Genomic DNA, 21,182 nt, shown 5'->3' with positions numbered 1-21,182 from the left:
TCCTCTGTCCCTACCTCTCCCTCCCTCAGATTTTCAGAACCTGTCAGGGAGGAAAGAACAAATAAGAGAGGGTATGCTGTAACAGTTGCTATGCTGCTTGTTTTTGTTAAAAAATTTTATTCTTGTTCACTTATTATAAGGTAAAAAGGAACAGTTCCTATTTTCAAAAAAGGTTTCCTGCTCTGAGAACCTAAACTGAGATGAATGTAAACATTCACATTTCCTTTGTACAGCTAGGTCAAAAGTGCTTAATTCCTTTGATGGGAGTAGCAGACGTCTTTTACATTTTAAAAAATGCCCCATGCTACAATGGTCAAAAGGACAAATTTCAGAGGCTGAGAGGAAAACAAATCACACATCACTACTAGACGGTCCTTTATCTTTACAGCCCATGATGGTTCAAGTTTGAAAGCTTTAGGGCAGACATGAGTGACTTGGGGGGTGAGGTGGTGAGAGCATCCAGTACCTTCCGAAGGGTCAGAACTGTGGCAACTTTACCTGTAACATTTGCATAAAGATAAAAACACCTTGAAATAAATGTCAAGTGAAGTATGTCTAAGGCACAAAGAGCAAGCCCGGTCTCTGTGGGGAGGGAGGAGGGATGGAGTTGAGTCTAAGGGCAGGGCCCTCGGTCCTCTGCATCTTAGACACTGGCTGCGAAGGGCCTGCCCTTTTGTCCAGGTAACGCTGCAGGCTGGGTTCTCCTGGAGGTAGGCTTCGGCATGGAGACTGGGATGTTCGTTGGGGAATATCCCTGGGATCACTGCCTGTAGGAGGGAGGGGCAGAGCCGGACTTGACCAAAAAGGAAACAACCTGCAGGGCAGCCTGAAAGCCTTTGCCGACCCCAGGGCAGCTCTGGACCTTGAATGATCTGTCACAACTGCACTGTGTGTGCTCCAAATGGCCAGGCTGGGCCTCTCCTTCCCGGTTACTGGATGCAGGGCATCCAGGAAGGTAGGGATAGCAGGCTAGGCGACACTCTGCAGCAGAGGCAATGCTGGAGGATCTGAGAGGCCAAGGTGTCTTCCAGCAGGTGGGGCCACAGGTCCTTTCTGGAAGGAGCCTGAAGCTGTGTACCTCTGTGTCTACTAGACAGGTCTCTGAACCATCCCTCTCCAGCATGCCCAGCTTCCTACAGTCCTGCAAAGACATGTAACTCGCCCAAGGTCACAACGCTATAACGTGCACGACTTGAAAGGATCTAATGCTTCCTAGGCCAAAGCTCTTTCCACAGGGTCTCAGATACAGACAAAACAAAGGTTCCTCAATCTTCTTGAGAGACTTCAGTCAGTGAGTTCAGTCGCTCAGTTGTGTGACTCTTTGTGACCCCATGAACTGCAGGACACCAGGCCTCCCTGTCCATCACCAACTCCTGGAGCCTACTCAAACTCATGTGCATCGAGTCGGTGATGCCATCCAGTCATCTCATCTCCTGTTGTCCCCTTCTCCTCCTGCCTTCAATCTTTCCCAGCATCAGGGTCTTTTGAAATGAGTCAGCTCTTTGCACCAGGTGGCCAAAGTTTTGGAATTTCAGCTTCAACATCAGTCCTTCCAATGAATATTCAGGACTGATCTCCTTTGGGATGGACTGGTTGGATCTCCTTGCAGTCCAAGGGACTCTCAAGAGTCTTCTCCAACACCACAGTTCAAAAGCATCAACTCTTCGGCACTCAGCATTTTTTATAGTCCAGCTCTCACATTCATACATGACTACTGGAAAAAACCATAGCTTTGACTAGACAGACCTATGTCGGCAAAGTAACGTCTCTGCCTTTTAATATGCTGTCTAGGTTGGTCATAGCTTTTCTTCCAAGGAGCAAGTGTCTTTTAATTTCATGGCTGGAGTCACCATCTGCAGTGATTTTGGAGCCCCCAAAAATAAAGTCTGACACTATTTCCATTGTTTCCCCATCTATTTGCCATGAGGTGATGGGACAGGATGCCATGATCTTAGTTTTCTGAATGTTGAGCTTTAAGCCAACTTTTTCACTCTCCTCTTTCACTTTCATCAAGAGGCTCTTTAGTTCTTCTTCGCTTTTTCTGCCATAAGGGTGGTGTCATCTGCATATGTGAGGTTATTGATATTTCTCCCAGCAATCTTGATTCCAGCTTGTGCTTCATCCAGCCTGGCATTTTGCATGATGTACTCTGCATATGAGTTAAATAAGCAGGGTGACAATATACAGCCTTGACATACTCCTTTTCCTATTTGGAACCAGTCTGTTGTTCCATGTCCAGTTCTAACTGTTGCTTCTTGACCTGCATACAGATTTCTCAAGAGGCAGATCAAGTGGTCTGATATTCTGATCTGTTTAAAAATTTTCCACAGTTTGTTGTGATCCACAGAGTCGAAGGCTTTGGCATAGTCAATAAAGCAGAAGTAGATGTTTTTCTGGAACTCTTTTGCTTTTTCGATGATCCAACGGATGTTGGCAACTTGATCTCTGGTTCCTCTGCCTTTTCTAAATCCAGCTTGAACATCTGGAAGTTCACGGTTCGTGTATTGTTGAAGGCTGGCTTGGAGAATTTTGAGCATTACTTTACTAATGTGTGAGATGAGTGCAATTGTGTGGTAGTTTGAGCATTCTTTGTCATTGCCTTTCTTTGGAATTGGAATGAAAACTTTCCAGTCCTGTGGCCACTGCTGAGTTTTCCAAATTTGCTGGCATATTGAGAGGCTTTTTAACCCTTTTGATTTTAACTCGAGGGAAAGAGTTCAGTCAGACTGAATACAGCAGATAAGAATCCTGGGGTGAGATAAACCACTCACAAGAGAATTAAAAATCAACTAGGGCTAAAGGCATTCCATAATTCTAAGTACTTGATGACCTAAGCTGCTCACTTCATTTCTAGCATCTACATCACCCCCAGGGCCACAATGAGAATTTAACTTCTCCTCTATTTCCTTGCAGGTTAACTTCAGGTAATCCCTCTTTTCCAGAAGCTGTCCACCTGACTATTCCACCCACGGTCCTGGTCCACAGCCACTTCTCTCCCTTCAGTATCAATTTTGTGGACTAAACCTATATAGCATAAAATATGGACTAAAACCAGGTACAGCCTCATCATTTCCTAGTCCAACAGAACATGCTTTTTATTAATTTGGCATTACCGAATGGAAAGAGATGGTTCTGTTAATTTTATCATTCCATTTTTCATAGATATAAGTGTTTCCTATTGATTTCCTATTGAACCCAGCCTCTCCACCATAATGTCTCCCACCTCAGAGGTTTTCAAACCATTTTCGGGCCAAGAGCTATCAATAGAGGAAGAGAAAGCAAGAGATTATTCACCCGGGTTCTTCGTATTTGATGGAACCAAAGAAATAAAAGCCAACTGTGCTTCTGTAGAATTGAAAATGATGAGATTGTATCTAGCTCTGTCTACGTCATATGATCTACAGGCTTTATCTGCATAGCGTGATACTGTTTTAAAGCAAAGGGTATTATTAATTGCCCACTTCCTTAGTCTAACATTTAAGTACAAATCTCATTCATTCATTTACTGAGTCATTTGTGTTCAGTTGGCCTGAACTTACATGATCCCAAAATCTTGAGTGAAAAGTTGGCATCAAGTCTTTGGGGACAGAGCATTCAAAGAACATTCCAAGGGGTGCTGTGTTTGCTATGAGGGGCTGCCATAGTCTACTAATTTTTTTGTTTCCCCCCTGGAATCTAAGTGGGAAGAAAAAGTAGAAATTAGCAAGTCAGAATATATCACAAGTGAATCTGTAACCTGTGACTGCTAGATCACTGACATATGGGGCTGGCCAAAAAAGTTTTTTTGACACAGCTTATGGAACAACATGGACAAACATTTTGGCCAACTCAGAGAAAACCATGTAGATGGGACCCTGGACAGGCAAGCACTGTGCATGGAAGAGGGAGAAGGCTTCTGCCCCTCTTACCTGCTCAAGCATCAGCTCTCTTAACCGTGCGATTTTCTCTCCATCTTCAGGGTGACTTAAGATATATTCTTTGACAAAGAATGCCTGGTAAGAAGAAGGACAGTTTACTTCAAGAGGGTTACAAAGGAAGTAGAAGATACACTTATTGTTTCTAATGCTTCTTTAAAGAAATGACTCCATTATACACCACTTTTGGGGGCCGGCTGGAATGATTTGAAGTATGGCAGCTGGTCAGAGGGAATATAAGGAGGGAGATCAGAGATTGCATGAACTTTGTATCTTTGGTAAAACAGATAGCAAATCTAAATCCATAAGCTTTTATGACATCACGCTGTTCAGTCGCTCAGTCGTGTCCGACTCTCTGCGACTCCATGGACTGCAGCACACCAGGTCTCCCTGTCCTTCACTGTCTCCCAGACTTTGCCCAAGTTGTGCTAAAGAATGTTCAAACTACCGGACAACTGAGCTCACTTCCCATGCTGGGCAGGGTATGTTCAAAATCTTTCAAGCTAAGTTTCAGCCGTACTTGAATCAAGAACCTCCAGATTTACAAGCTGGGTTTAGGAAAGGAAGAGAAACCAGAGATCAGATTGCCAACATTTGTTGGATCATAGAGAAAGCAAGGGAATTCCAGAAAAACATCTGCTTATGACATGCTATCCTAAAATAAATTGCCTAAAGACTCAGAATGATCAAACAAGATTAGATTCTTTTATGTCCAAGAATCACTCTTTACTCAGGGAAATGGCTTTAGGTAGCCATTTATTAGACAATTGTGATATCTTTACTACTTTTATTCAATAAAACACACACACACATACTTTCAACCTCAAAATATCACATTCTGGGAAATACAGTAAGTGTGCAGCCCCAGTGATTATACATTTGCTCTATTAGGCAAAGAAATCTGGTTGTATTGATTGTAGCCCTATGTCAGCAGGCTGATGTACGTGCATATCTTGAAAAAAGACTTCTGAAACCTTAAGAAATCACAAATGTAAACTTTCACACAACAATACCAAATCCTTACCTCTTGATACCTGGAAACTCCGCCATTAACAGCAGCATCTATAACTCCATTCAGGCACATGGTTAGGGGATTAATATTCTGCATCTGTCTTGTCTGACACTGACTAATCAGAGTCTTCAGCTGCTGATTCTTATTCTCCAGCACTTCAATGGCATTTTCCAGAGGACTCATTTCTACCTGAGAACAAATGAGCATAAATATATATTGGATTTTGTGACATTGAAGAAGAAAGACAAAGTAGATTATCCACATTCTGAATTATCTGTGCTCCCCTCAATATCTCTACCAGGGGCCTTCAGTATAGAACAGACCAGGATATAGAAGACAAATTAGCTGTTTGTGGGGCCTGGGAAGAGAAGGTGATTATATTCACTGGCTGAAATGTGGTTCAAATAATCAGCAATCACCGATTATACATTAGCACTAAAACAATTACTTTAATCCTTGAAACAAAATTCAAGCCTATGTATTTTACAATTTATTTTTTCTTTTCTTATGAAGGCTAAGTGTTCAAGGACCCTGCATGTTCTTAGCATCTTTCTAGATACTTAATGCAAAGTACCACAGGAGATAACAAAATGCATTTACAGATCCTCTGATGTCAAGGAGATTTCAGCCCAGTTGGGGAGATGGGACATATGCCCATATGGACCCCATATGCATACATAACAGCACCATAAGGTGGCACAGGATGGCACACAGTTGTGAGTTATAGAAAATAAGGTAATCAGATATGCTGCAGGATCTATTTGTTCCAGGAGAGCCAAATAGAGTATAATGACTTTTCCATTCTGAGTTTTAATGGGAGGCTCATTGTGAAAATGATGATACTGCTCTTCAAAGGTACAGCACTGTGATTGTTACTGACATTGACATGCTCTTTGAAGAAAAGGTCTACCAAGCTCTCATCTGTCTAATAATCTAAGCTTAAGGATTATTAAGGAAGAGAAATTATTATCAGTTAAGGAAATAGTTTCTAAAGGTCACCTGAATCATCTTAAACCAACACTGAAAAGTACTAGAATGATTTGACTATGTCAAAATTCAGAATGTACATTTATCAAAAGACATTATATAAGAGGACAGATAAACCAGAAAGTAGGAGGAGATATTTGTAACATGTAAAAATCATCAGTCTATGTCGAGAATATATAAAGAATTCTTATAAGCCATTAAAAGAAAGGCAAATAGCCCACTTAAATATGGACAAAAAACATAGCCATTTTATGAAGGAAGAAACCCAAATGACCAGTAGACCTATGGCAAGTGTCAAACTGCATTTTTGATCTAAGAAGTGAAAAATAATACCACAATGATATACTATTAAGCACTCACCAGAATGGCAAAATAAGTATGACAGTAGCAAATGAAGTGAGAATGTGAGGAACTGAATCTCTTAATTCCTGCTGGTGAATGTTCAGATCGGTTCATTCACTTTGGGATTATTTATTAAAGATGAAGATAGCTATATATTTTGTGAGCCAGTAATTCTACTCCTAGGCATATATCTGAGAAGTGGAGTAGAAGATCTGCACACATGTGTACTAGGAAGTGTGTACAAAATATTCATACTCATCTCCAAAATCTGTACATCCATCAAAAAAAGAATGCATGAACATATTGTAGTATACAATGGAATATTACACAACAATGAAAACAAGCCACATGTAATAACATGGATGTATCTTGTAAATAATACTGACAGATGCAGTTACATTAGACTATATACAGAATTACATTATCCCACAGGTGTACCTCTTTTTATTGTACTTTGCTTTACTGTGCTTCACAGATACTGTATTTTTCATAAATTGAAACCCTCCATTGCGTAAGTGTATTGGAATCATTTTCTTCAACAGCATTTGCTCACTTCATGCTCTGTGCCAAACGGTGGTAATTCTCACAACATTTTACACGTTTTCATTACTGTATTTGTCACGGTGATCTGTGATCAGTGGTCTTTGATGTTACTATTATCACTGATGTGGCATTTTTTTAGGAGTAAAGTATTTTCACATTCTTGAAGGTATATACGTTGTTTTTTTAGACAATGCTATTACATACTTAATACACTACAGTATAATGTGAACATCACTTTTACATACACTGGGACATCAACTAATCCGTGTGACTTGCTTTATTGTGGTAGTCTGAAACTGAACTTGCACCGTCTCCAGGATATGCCTGTATAAGATTTAAAACCATGTAAACTAAACTGACCTGTTTAAAGAGACATACATAGGTAATAAACAAAGCAAGAGAATGGTCGCCATAAAAGCTCTGCTAGGGGAGGGAGCGGCACATGAGGCCAGTGGGGTGCTACTGCCAATATCTGTTTCTTTACCTGAGTGGTGGTAAACAGGGTTTTATTTTCCAATTATTTATGACATTAAACTTTTGTTTTGAGATCACAAACGCTAACTCACAAAGAAGTCTGAGAGTTCTGATGAACTGAGAGTTAAAAAGTCAACAAAACCTCTTGGAAACAGAAAGTAAACAGTGGTTGCCAGATGCTGGGTGTGGGGAAAATGGAAACTGCTGTTCAGTGGGTATTGCACAACAACGTGCATATAGTTGATATCATTGTACTATACATTTAAAAACAGTTATGATGGGGACTTGTATGTATTTTTGATCACAATTTTTAAAAAATTCATGCTTACCCTTAATTAAATGTTAGTAATATGAAGACATTTTACAAGTAAGCAAAATAAAATACAGTAAATACAGACAAAAGACAAATAATAACCTAGGAAAATACTTCCAACATATATTTCAGATGAATTATCAATATATCTCAAATATTGATGAAAACTATACAAAGAATATAATAGTGCATTCACCAAAAAGTGAGTTAATATATGAACACACACCATCTTCACTAGCACTCAACAAATGCCAAAAAAAGCCAACCCTACTGTGACCACTTTTGGCCTAATATCTGGAAAATTTAAAATAATATACAGCACCCTGTGTTGAAGAGAATGCTGGGAAAATGGTTATTCCCAAGAACGGTTATCTCCTACAGACAGGGCATAAATTGATACATGCCATTGCTGATCCATGAGTCAATATTACTGATTATATGTTGGTGAAATTATTCTAAGGAGATGGTCAAAGAAGTGCATAAAGAATACTGTGTATAAATGTTTATCAATAAATTATTTTCCATTGGTCCCAGATTATGATCTTTAATTACTACCCACCACTGAAAAGAATCAGGAGTCATAGGAGAAATGGTTGCTTTCAGGTCTCGGGCAAGATTGCACAAGTGAGCCTGGACTACCCAGAGAGCAAGGAAGCTTTCAGTAAAGCAGCTGGCCTGCTGTCAATTCACTCTCCTTACTGGAGGGATATCCTTGGGGAACAGGAAACAAAGCAGGTGACTGCAGTCTTATCTTCTTGTCAATTAAAGCTTCAATATAGACTAAGTGCTAAGAGGAAGAGATGGTATCTATGGAACGCCCTTAAGTCCCCAGCTACAAGATTGCTTACAGTAAATAAACCCAGAGTCCCTCAGGCCTGCTTCACTAGAGAATGTCCCAGAGAAGTTTGACAACTCTGGAGTATAAATTGGAATGTTTCACAATTTAAATTTTATGATTCAAATGTGCCCTCTGTATGAGGAACTCTGTGAACGTCCCTTAGAGACTCTGTCGCCAGATCTGAATTATTAGTGATACGGGAAAGAAGGACATGGAGGACAAAACTTGAGGTCTCAGATGTCTGCTTCATCCCAGCCTCTTGACTGCCTAAAAGTTGTCAGTAAAGTTTGATGCTGATTCCTATGCTTGATTTGACAACTGGCCTGTGTATTAGCTCAGTGACAAAGACAACTTGGATACTGTCAAAAGGACTGAGGAGCCAACCTGAAAATGCTTTCAATGGGCAAAATGGAACAATGTGAAAAGCAATGAGTAATAAATGCAGTGGACTGAAACAAAACAAACATGTTTAAATCCATGATGCTAAACAAAACTAACAAAACAAAACCTTCTTTGGTCACATTTATAGGGTGTTGTGGGTGCTAAGTCGCTTCAGTCATGTCTGGCTCTCCATGACCCTATGGACTATAGCCCACCAGGCTCCTCTGTCCATGGGATTCTCCAGGCAAGAATACTGGAGCAGGTTGCCATGCCCTCCTCCAGGGGATCTTCCTGATCCAGGGATTGAATCCACATCTCTTATGTCCTCTGCATTGACAGGCAGGTTCTTAACCACTGGTGCCACCTGGGAAGCCCTTATAGGGTGTTAGGAAACCAAATTATTATTTTGAAAATTGGTATATCAAAGGAAAGAAAAAAGTACTAGACTTCCTTTCCTATACCTTAGGGTAATCAGATTGTCGATGAAGGGATGTTTCTCTTTATAGAAGTATTCTAATCAATAAATGAAGAAAGAATGATAAAATATCACCCTTTTGTAACCTCTAATAGATTCCTGGACAGGGGCAATAATCAGTGCTGCTTGCCAACCACAGCATATAACACCTGAGAAGTAGTCTTGCAAAAAAATAAAAGACAAAATTAGATCTAGCTGTCACTTTACCAAAAAACATAGGAACAAAGAAACACATTAAATGATCTCACTGATTCATAGTCTGCAAAATCCAGACTCAAGGAAACACTTCAGGATAAACAACCTGATTTCTTCAACAAAAAAGCTGCAAGAAAAAAAATAATTTGGGGGAACCTACAGATCAAATGAGATCTAGGAGGTATTTCAACCAATGTGAATGTGTGGCCCTTATCTGAGTCTAGGTTCAAACAACAGACGACAAAAACAAACAAAAACCTATAAAATGAACTAGAGAATTGTGAATAAATTGGATAGTTTATGGTCAAGGAATTACTGTTAAAATTTTTAGATGGAAAACGTAAACACAATAATGGTACTGTGTTTATGTTTCTGATAAATACACAGACTGAAATATTCTTACATAGTGTCTAGGACTAATTTCCAAATAATCCAGTGTAAAAGGGAATGGAGGGAGGTGTAGACACAAAATCGGCCTTTTTGATAACTGTTGAAGTAAAAGAATGGGTAACTAGGTTTATTATATCTTTTCTCTATTTTTATAGGACATAACTTTATTTTTAAAAAGGAGACTGGCTGCTGTGTACAGAAGTGGCCGCAGCAGGGGGAGGCCAGAAAGGCAGAAGCAGGTGACCTCTTAGGAGACTACTTCAGAAATCAGGCACTAGATGTATGGCAAAAACCACCACAATGTCCTAAAGTAATTAGCCTCCAATTAAAATAAATAAATTAAAAAAAGAAATCAGGCACTGGATGTATGGCAAAAACCACCATAATATCCTAAAGTAATTAGCCTCCAATTAAAAAAAATTAAATTTGAAAAAGAAATCAGGCAGTAGATGGCGCTATCAGAAGGGAGATGAGCAGGGCTCAGATGCTGGTTAATTGTGAAAGTACCTAGAGCCACACAACTTTCTGATGGATCTGATGTGAAGTGTGATAATATTCTCTCTCAGTGGGTAAAGAATCCACCTGCAGTGCAGGAGACACAGGTGGGTTCGATCCCTGGTGGAGAAGATCCCCTGGTGGAGGAAAATGACAGCCCATTCCAGTATTCTGGAAAAATGTGAAGGACAGAGGAGCCTGGAGGGCCACAGTCCCTGAGGTCACAGTCAGATACAACTGAGCGACTAAGCACACACATGATAATACTGGGGCTTCCCAGGTGACACTAGTGGTAAAGAACCCTCCTGTCAATGCAGGAGTCAGGAGATGCAAGTTTGATCCCTGGGTCGGGAAGATCCAGAGCATGGCAACCTACTCCAGTATTCTTGCCTGGAGAATCCCATGGACAGAAGAGCCTGGCAGGCTATAGTGCATAGGATCACAAAGAGTCAGATACGACTGAAGCGACTTAGCATAGCACACAGAATACTGTCATTATCTTTAAGGCTTAGAAATATCATTATCTGTACATTCTATTTTATAGCTTTTTTACCATGTTTAAAATGTTTTAAATAAGCTTATTTTTAATCGAAAATATTTTGTTTTAAAAACAATTACTGAGGAAACAGTAGTTCAAAGAGGCTTATCATCTTTGAAAGAATGGGATAATATGTTCACTAATGTTCTGGGGTTATGATTTTCAGAATAAAGGCCCATTATCTCATCTGAAATCTTTGCTGCCAGCTGTTTCAGAACTCAGAATTTTTCTGACTTCAGAAAGGTAACATAGGGCACAGTCTGAAGAAGTTTCCTTTAATCAAATGTGTTAATATTTCTGTAGTAAAGTATATGAGTAGTCATACTAAGTGAGATAAAGATCATAAATGGTCTTAGATTGGGTAAGTATTGTTAAGTATATTAACAACAATTTTGGGTAAGTATTGTTAAGTATTGTTAAGTATATTAACAACTGAATTTTGGAGCCAAACTTATAAACACATCTTTTGGTATTCAGAATCTTTTAGAGTTTGGTAAGGTCCAAAAGGAATTTCACTTCAGTGTGGCACATACGTCTTGAGTGCCCCAATCATCAGGACCTTCTACACTGGCAATTAAAGCAGGAAACCAACAACACTAATAGAAGCTGGGGATATGCCAGGCAGCGGGAATAAGAGAAAGACACGAGGTTGTCAGAAGTGGGCTGTGTTCAGGGAACAAAACAGCCCAGTTGGATTTGTTCTGTTTGACAGAGTCCAAGATTGCATATTCTAATAAAGTAGGCGGCTGCTGTTTGAAAGGTTGTGTTTAGTGACTCTCCCTTAATCACTATCAGCATGCTGCTTTTTATTAGCAGGCTGTGTGTGTGTGTGTATAATATTTCTAAGGTTAGGAACACTGGTAAGACTTCACAGAATTTACCTCTCTGGGTAGTAAGTAGCTGACAAGGCTCTCTGAATCGTTAATGCTGCAAGGATGACTAAGAACATTCCTGTGGTTTGGGCCCATGCCATTCAGCAGGAAGCAAAACATTAAGACTTTCTGAGCGATGAACTCAGCAGCCTCTTCCACAGGAGGCCACAGGGTCCACCATGGAAGCAATCTTTGCTTCCCTTGCAACCCTTGTGGACCCTTGATTCAGACTTGACCAGAACACACCCACACTGGTGTAATCTGCTGAATGGAGTGCAGTTTGTTAAGAGAGCTGTATGAATTTTTTAGCCTTGCAAAATGAAAATGCCATTAAATCCCTAGCATGATTGAATACAATAAGCTGAGGGTCATTTGGATGCTTAGAGACTGCAGGTAGGACAAGCCATTCTTGGAAGACAATTTGGGTGGGATCTGCTCTTACAGATTCATTGACAGCGTGGGCTTGTTACCTAAAAAAGGAAGGGGCTACATTACATTTTCATAACTGGCACATTTTTCCATCAGGACTGTAGCAAAGGGCTGGCCCCTGACATAATGGATACGCCAGGGGTTGGAGGGGGGATTCTTGGGGGCATAGGTCTGTGGCTGACAGCAAGGGGCTGGGGCCTTGATAACTGTTGGGGAGGGATTCTCACTCCAGACATGGCTGCCTTCCACAAATGCTCTCTCCCTTCCCACAGCAGGGGGCATGTTTTATAACTGAAGGCTCTTCAGTTCTGCAAGGAGATCCAACCACTCCCTCCTAAAGGAAATCAGCCCTGAATATTCATTGGAAGGACTGATGTTAAAGCTGAAACTCCAATAGTCTGGCCACCTGATGCAAAGAACTGACTCATTAGAAAAGACCCTGATGCTCAGAAAGATTGAAGGCAGGAGGAGAAGGGGATGACAGAGGATGAGATGGTTGGATGCATCACTGACTCAACGGACATGAGTTTGAGTAAACTCTGGGAGTTGGTGATAGAAGGGGAGGCCTGGCGTGCTGCAGTCCATGGGGTCACAAGGAATCAGACACGACTGAGCAACTGAGCTGAACTGAACTGCTCTTTGGTTGCTGTGATTTCCACATTCTCAATGACACCTGCTGATCGCTCCACTGGTGCTCAGGGAGAACAGCACAGCGGCATCCTTCTACTGTGAACTGTTACAGCATGGACCTACTGTGTGCCAGATACTGTGCTCGGCTTGACACTGGCCTCACACTGCTTATAAGACTAGAAGAAAAACATATACCTAGCTTTGGAGTCAGAAAAATCTGGGTTTGAGTTTATCCTTTTTCAGTATCTTGCTATAGGATCTGTGGCAAAGGCTTTTAACCTCTTGTCAAAACTTGTGAAAAGAGGGGTAAGAATATGTACCTTGGACACAGGGAAATGAGAACCACAGCATACTGTTGGTGGGGATGTAAATTGGTTCAGTCACCTTAGAAAACAGGATGGAAGTTCCTCAAAAAACTAAAAACTGAATTACCATGTAATCCAGCAATCCTATTCCTGGCTACAGTGAAAAAAATGAAAATACTAATTCAAAAAGATACATGCACCTCAATGTTCATAGCACCATTGTGTACAATAGCCAAGATATACAAACAACCCACGTGTTCATCCACAGATAAATCGATAGAGAAGACAGAAGTGAGGTATATAATTGTGGATATATTCAGACACATACACAGAATGGAATATTACTCAGCCATAGAAAAGAATTAAATTGTATTATTTGCAACAATGTAGATGAACCTAGAGGGTATTATACTTAGTGAAATAAGTCAAAGAAAGATAAACACTCTTTGTTATCACTTAAATGTGAAATCTAAAAGAAATGCAAATAACAAAAATGAACACATACCTTGTAGCTTTGACATGGTGATTAAATAAGATAATGTAGATAACTTTCTTCCACTGAAGATAAACAGTTAAGGTCTCATAGCTAGAGTGGTTAAGGGAGCTAGTTTCTCTAACTCAGGGGCCTGAGGTGTTGACATGCTGCAGTCAGAGCTGTTTTGGAGGGATCACTCGGGCTGGCTAGGCTAGGCCAATGGGTCCCCTTCCAGCTTTCATCATAGCAGTCAACATCACAAACATTCACTCACTTACTAGGAGTGTTTCCCAGGACTTGGAGTCCAAAGCAGAAGCAGTGAATACATGGCCTGACTCCAGGTGAACAACTGTGCGGAGCAAGTATTCAATACTTGAGAATAAGCTCTGATCCTTACCACTTCACGCTTCTCCACTTCAAACCAGCGGGAAATTCCAGGTAAACTCTGCACCAAGTAGAGTGATGTTCTTTCCACCCAGAGACTCTATGAAATACAAAACAAATTAAGTCCCCAAGTTACCTTCTTTCCAGTTACTGAGCAATGACTAATGTTTGCCATTCAATTTTACCCAGTTTTCAGTATTTGTCAGCTTTTCTTTAGTATTCATTCCAGTGCTTCAGCAATCTCCTTGCACTCAGGAAGCTATCTCAGTAAGACATGCTGAAGCTTACGTTAATTTCATTGTATATAACCTGAAACTTTTTTCTGTGCAGAATAGGTGATCTACTTCAGGCAGTAATCTTCACAATGTAAAAGCAGGTCATCACATTCTTTCCTTTGTCTCTAAATTTCTAATTTAAAGTTTCTCCACTCCTCAAGGGGATCTAGCCATTTTTACTTGGAATGGGATATAGTATCAGCTAATCATCATGAGATTAGACAGAATCCTCAAGAAGGGCTTTAGGAATCTCATAGCCTAATCTTTCTGTATTAAAGATGAAAGACATTAGCCCTCCAAAAGGCATGTGTAGCGTGCTTAGTCTTGTCCAACTCTTGCTGTAGCCCATCAGGCACCTCTGTCCACAGGGATTCTCCAGGCAAGAATACTGAAGTGGGTAGCCTATTCCTTCTCCAGGGGATCTTCCCAACCCACAAATCGAACTGGGGTCTCCTGCATTACTGACAGATTCTTTACCAGCTGAGCTACTGGGAAGCTGAAGAGGCATGTGACCTGCTCAAAGCTACATTCTCATCATCTGTACTGCCATCCCCAGGACCCCTGCACTAGAATGTCTGACTCCCCCATGGCTACAGTTACTGTGCCATCTGCACTTCTGTGATCCAGGAGGATCTGTACTTAGAGCTGGGCCTCCCTCTGGCAGGGATGAGCACCCCCATGACACATGAAATCACAGGTGCCTTTGGTAAGAGCTGCTGTTGACAATGGGTCTCTCTCGTCAACAGGCTTCTGCATTTCTGCCTCATGTTTCCTGGTTAACAAAGCATATTCCCATGTGTAGTAAACCTTACAAAGTTCCTGAAACACTGCCATTTATTCAACAACAACAACAAATCGAAGGATTTCTTTGTGCCAGCCAAGATCTAATGAGATGAATATGGCAGCAGCCCTGTGACAGGAGGCCAGAGCACTCTGCTGGTGATGAGGGGTGAAGCAGATCAACAAGGGCTCAGGGGGCGTCCCTGGCGTCTCAGTGGAAAAGAATCTGCCTGCCAAAGCAGGAGAGATAGGTTTGATCCCTGATTCACCGGGAAGATGCCACATGCTGAGGAGCAACTAATCACATGTGCGACAACTATTCAGCCTGTGTTCCGGAGCTGGGGAACCGCAAGTACTGAGCCCACATGGCCTAGACTGTTCAGCAATAAGAGAAGCCACCGCAATGAGAAGCCTAGAGAGTAGCCCCTGCTTGTTGCAATTAGAGAAAAGCCTGAGTGGCAACGAAGACCCAGCACAGATTTAAAAAAAAAAAAAAAAAAGGGCTCAGGGAGAAGAGAGAGGAACAGTCCAGGTGCTGGGGGAAAACAGGAGGAAGCAGGCACACAAAGCATCCTGTGGGAGGAGGATTGTGCTTCACTGAGGAGGTGACACGTGAGTGGAATTTTGAAGAGTGAGTAGGAGTTTGCCAGGCGGAGAGCGGGGGAGGCGGTGCAGGCAGCAGGAAGCAGAGACGCAAGCGGCTTGTGAAAGGGCATGGCAGGAGATGGAGCGAGAGCTCCGTGCTGCCAGAGCTGATAGAGTGGGTGAGTGGGCTGCAGCAGAGATGAGGCTTCTGGAAGGGCAGTTTGGAGACAGATGCTGAGGGCTGTGAGCACAGGGAAAAGGAGCCAGATTTATTATTTTTTTTTAAGGAGGGTTGCTACACCATTGATAAATATTTAAAGTGATGGCCAAAAGGAAATGTGGTGCAGCAGAAAAAGCAATGGAGAAGGCATCAGAAGATGTGCATTCTAGTGCAGGGTCTGGGGTATTGAAAATGCCATTCTGAGCAAGTCACCTGCCTGATTCTGGGGGACCTTGGACTTTTTATCTACTAGAAACTTGCAATGAAAACTATATTATACACTAATGATCTTTAATAAGTTTTGGAAGGCAGAAAGAAAAACTATCCAGAGGGATTAGAAAATGGTCATGGATCTTTTCAGTAACATCGTAGCGTTATTTTCCAGTGGTTTCCTGGCCTTGATTTTTAACCCATCAATGTTCTTGACCAAAGCACTGTGCTTTGCTCGGTCTCATCATAACACTGCAAAACTATCCAACTTTCCCTTTGATGATTTGGCTGTGAACAATTCTGGAGTTACTGTGAGGAGCACCAGGGACTGAAACTTAGGCAGGAGTGACAAGTGAGTTCACATCAGACAATCACAGCTGATAAGTGTTAGAAGAACATTTCCCAGCTTCCCTGATAGCTCACTTGGTAAAGAATTCACCTGCAATGCAGGAGACCCCAGTTCGATTCCGGGGTCAGGAAGATCCCCTGGAGAAGGGATAGGCTACCCACTCCAGTATTTTGGGGCTTTCCTGGTGGCTCAGCTGGTAAAGAATCTGCCTGCAATGTGGGAGACCTGGGTTCAATCCCTGGGATGGGAAGATCCCTTGGAGAAGGGAAAGACTACCCACTCTAGTATTCTGGTATGGAGAATTCCATGAACTGTGTAGTCCACGGGGTCGCAAAGAGTCAGACATGCTGAGCGACTTTCACTTCACTGCGATGAAAGAAGCTAAGCCAAGTCACCCAGGATCCTACATTCACTTTACATTTTTTTGCTTGGAGGGAGATCCTGGGGATTTGTATGGTCTCACATTGTCACTGTTATCAAGGAAAGGGTAGATTATAATTTATCTGTGGAACAATTTCACCCCTTTCCCCCAGTAGGGTTGTGAGAAACCTTGCTCTTTCTGGCTGAGAGAGAACAAGCAAGGCTTATCAGAACTGAGGATGGAAAACTCAACCCATGCAAAGAAGCTATGGTTGGTCCTCTCAGAAGTCTGAGTTACACATCGTTCTATTGAGAAGAAGCAGCAAAAGTTAGCACAGTCTCTCTCACTGGGCCAGGAGCCTCCCCAGTGGTTCTATCACCTGTTCCTTCAGTATCCTTTACTCATGCCAATCTCCCGTATCTGAGGTTCCCACAGTTGGTTCAACATGAATGAATGGAGGACTGAGCTGAACCCTGAGATCTCAAAACCTGGACAGAGGACCACTGCCATTACAATCATCCTAAACTCCGGGGCCTCCTCTGTGACCCAGTGAGTCAATTCCCAGGCCAAGAAATCTGCTCGGTTAGAAAACAACTCATGTCACCCTGACACGTGGTAGAGTTTAAGAATAATTAGACCACCTTCTAGTTTTATCACCTGACTGTGTCTTGAGTAAATACTTAACACGCATCTTGATAAAAAAAAAGCTCTCTATTTGAGGAAACCATGTGTCATAAGAATTGCTCAGTACCTTGAATTCATTCTCTTTATCTTTCGTGCCTTTGTGAAATGGTCTGTCGTAGCGGAATTTCCAGATGTGATTCACTTTATAGAAACTTTTGATGTTGTCTGGAACACCTTCTCTCTGAAGGACCTCCTGGCTTTCTGGGATGGGAGTCACGGCGTATATCTGCAAATCTAGGATTCAAGAGTCAAGGAGGGAATCTGATTTGGTAGACTCCCTGGGGCGTCTAGCTTGACCTGAGCTTTGGCAGAAAGAAAGGGATGGTGAACAATCGAGTGTTTCTATTGGGATAAAGTCAAAACTGCCAAGAAGGTACCGAGAACTCAGTTCATAGCAAATCACGTCTCAAACTACAAGCCTTAAAATAGCTTCGCATAGGTCATTCTGACAAAGTATCAGTTAGAAATTTCTATGTCCTGTGAATTCATTTATCATAGGTTTTTTTGGGGGGTGGGGGTAAATCTGAATGGCTTGGATCCTAGGTACTAAGGATTGTATTCATTTTAACCCTTGTTTATGAGGCTCTGATCTTTAGTGCATGTATGGTCCTTTTAAAATGTGTTTGTAAAATAATGTATAAACACCTATGCAACCAAAGACAGCAACCAGTACTGATAGTAACTCATATGTTCCCTGTCTCTAGCCTTTGCACATTTGAGGTATCCACTCTCCCAAACCTTGTATTGATAAGCAGAGTGTTTAGCTATAGTTGGTATTTTTGAAAACTACATTAAAGGGGTATTGTATTTACTTATAAATTTACCATCTCTTCTTCTCATTCAAAGAAAGATAGCAAAATCTTTTCCCTTAAGTAATTGCTTGCTTCTGGTACACTTAAGTTTCTACTTTGGAATAGTATCCGTAATTTTCAGGGGGGAATTTCTGATCTTTAAGATTGTCAATTTCAGGAAGAAAGAACAATTCATAAAGGAGTGCTGGGGTGAAGTCCCTTTGTCTCTAATGCCTGTGTAATTTCAGTTGAGTTGTTTATGTTTGCACAATGGGAGTGTCAATTACATGACAATTGTTAAATGCTGTCAGGAATGCCATGGCTAAGAGTCCCTGAAAGATACAGGGCTACCTCTTCCTCTTCCCTTTCATCCAGAATAAAAACATCAAGGGAAAAGTAGGTAAGTGATCCGAAGTGGTTTCTACAGGGTGTGTGTGTGCGTGTGCGCACACGTGCACACTCAGTTGCATCTGACTCTTTGAGACCCCATGGACTGTAACCCAATAGGCTCCTCTGTCCATGGAATTCCCTGGGCAAGAATACTTGAGTGGGTTGCCATTTCCTTCTCTAGGGGATCTTCCTGATTCAGGGACTGAACCCACGTCTCATGCAGTGGCAGGTGGATTCTTTACCAGTGAGCCACCTGGGAAGCCCATTTCTACAGGAGATGCCAGAGGAAAATTATTCTAGGAGAAATCCCTAAAAAGGAGCTTTAAAAGCAGGGTTGAGATATAGAAAAGCTGAAACTAAAAGGGAAAAAAAATTCTCTTAACAGAATCCTTAAGGGATTTCTTTTCAACTGACATCATGAGAATATCTAGCATAATTCTGTTTGGAAGGAGCTAAGCTAAAATTAACATGATGAGAAAGAAGGAGAATGAGAACACGGCTATTGACAAGGGGCCAGTGCCTGAAGCACCTGCAGAGAAACACTCTGCAGCCAAAGGCCAGCGGGACCTAGTCAGAATCTGGCCTTTCTAGCTGTGGATACACTGAGCTTCTGCCTGGAAGATGGTCTCATCGGGTTGGTTGGCATGCTGCATGGCGATGGCGTGGGGGAACTCGTTCAGCATTCTCTGCTGGAAGGCCTCCAGTCTTTCGTAGTCATGCCCTCGACACACAAACTCTTTATTCTGGAGGTAAAATCAGAAAAAGAAACATTAGGACTATGTAATTGAGTGCAGTCACTACACTCAAGAAGCCAAAATATGCAACACTGGCAGTAACTAAACATAGGTCCAACATTAATAGAATATAACCAAAAAACCACACTGGAACAGTCTAGAGAATTTGTCCAAATATTAAAAATACAGGGCAAAGGTCAGAGGCATCACTCTCTATTGCTTCTAGTAAGTTCCACAGCATGCCTCACTCTTCCAGGTTCACTTGCCTGAGGTGCAAAGGGGTGTCTGATTCTCAGAGCACCAAAGTACAAAACAAAGCAATCGTGTTCCCTCCAAATGTTAGTGAACACATGTTAGAGTATTTTAAAAACTGTATAACAAAGTTAAGTGGGCAAATTCTCAATTTGGAAGAAAGCAAAGTAAGTGCAATCCTTAAAAATACATTTTATGCAGCCTTTCTATAAAGTTCACAGAGATCAGACTTAACCCTTTCACTCCTAGATCCTTCCATGGAGAGGAAGGACAAGCCGCCTGCATGCCAGCTCTCAGCAAGGCTGTTGCTGTGAGAATCCCTGCTATCCCTGACTCCGCTCAGCGTCCTGTAGCCAGGACCTCTGTTAACTGCCTAAAGCCAAGTTTGGGGATTTTTAAGGTCTTGCTAAATGTTGCACAAATCTTTGTCTGTTTCCGCTTTGTTTTTACAATACATATAAACATTCTGTTAGTTAGGACTCTCTCATTCAGGTAAAAAAGGTGAAGGTTATTCTTGATGGAGGCCACAGAGCTGGCAGGGTGGGGACCTTCTCAACAAGAACCTTCATGATCTGCTTATCGATATGGAACAACTCTTCCTGACAGTTTAAAGTGAAAGTATTAGTTGCTCAGTCACGTCCTACTCTATGTGACCCCATGGACCTTACCCCGCTAGCCTCCTGTATCCATGGAATTCTTCAGGTGAGACTACAGAAATGGGTAGCCATTCCCTTTCCAGGGGGTATTCCTGGCCCAGGGATCAAACCCCAATCCAGTGCAGGCAGATTCTTGACTGTCATGAGCCACCAGGGGAGTTTAATGATAATCAATGATAATGAAATTATAATTGTTAAGCACAGCCAGCACATACCTTATTTAACCCAAAGAAACTTGAGAGGGTGTCCCCCACCCCCATTTTGTAGCTGGGAACTGAGGATCAGGATCATTACATACTTTGTCCACATGTATGAGATTTAAGCTCAGGTCTGAGTCCAAGGCCTTAGCTCCCTCTGTTCTGAACATGGCCTGATACGTGGAAAAACTCCTAAGAGCTACAGAGACCAAGAAAGATTGTGGGCTAAGATGCCCTGAAGATCTTTAAGGAGTAAAGTGCTTCGTGGTCTGGGGAGTTAAGGCCCAATGATCTCAGCAGTTCTCAGCTCTGGGCGGTTTCTGTGATTGCACCAAATGCACTGAGGAAGCACTCCGGGCCAGAGTGAGGAACTTAGAATCCACTCTGGGAAAGGGGCTCAGGGTTGCAGCTGAGAAAAAGCAGCTGCAGGCAGAGGAACCAAGCAGCAGAACTGAGCTCTGAGAACTTGCCACAAGGCCCCACAAGTTACCCAATAAACCAATAAACCCCTGAGAAACACAAGCTAAGACAGACTCCTTAGGAATCAGGATTGCCCTCCCCATAAATAATCCTATATTTAAATTTTCTTGATTGAAGTCATACCTTCTGATGCTGTGTTATTTATTTTGCTCAAAAGATATTCAACAAGGACCTAGTGTATAGCAAAGGGAACTCTACTCACTACTCTGTAATAACCTATATGGGA

General features: G+C 41.8%; 1 protein-coding gene across 3 annotated transcripts in view; it reads right to left on the bottom strand.

Annotated features, from left to right (window-relative positions):
- The window catches only part of DOCK4 (dedicator of cytokinesis 4), a 468,492-nt gene that overhangs the window by 15,314 nt on the left and 431,996 nt on the right, over window positions 1-21,182 (bottom strand). For all 3 annotated transcript variants that reach the window (XM_040260165.1, XM_040260167.1, XM_040260166.1), the window contains 5 exons: window positions 19,239-19,380; window positions 17,524-17,690; window positions 14,006-14,092; window positions 4,939-5,115; window positions 3,909-3,992 (listed from right to left, as the gene is read on the bottom strand). In XM_040260165.1, coding sequence (XP_040116099.1) covers window positions 3,909-3,992; window positions 4,939-5,115; window positions 14,006-14,092; window positions 17,524-17,690; window positions 19,239-19,380 — 657 coding nt within the window. The remainder of the gene's footprint in view (window positions 1-3,908; window positions 3,993-4,938; window positions 5,116-14,005; window positions 14,093-17,523; window positions 17,691-19,238; window positions 19,381-21,182) is intronic.

The sequence above is a fragment of the Oryx dammah genome, unplaced genomic scaffold (genome assembly GCF_014754425.2).
Source record: "Oryx dammah isolate SB20612 unplaced genomic scaffold, SCBI_Odam_1.1 HiC_scaffold_18, whole genome shotgun sequence".
Classification (NCBI taxonomy): domain Eukaryota; kingdom Metazoa; phylum Chordata; class Mammalia; order Artiodactyla; family Bovidae; genus Oryx; species Oryx dammah.
This window is presented reverse-complemented; position numbering and strand designations above follow the sequence as displayed.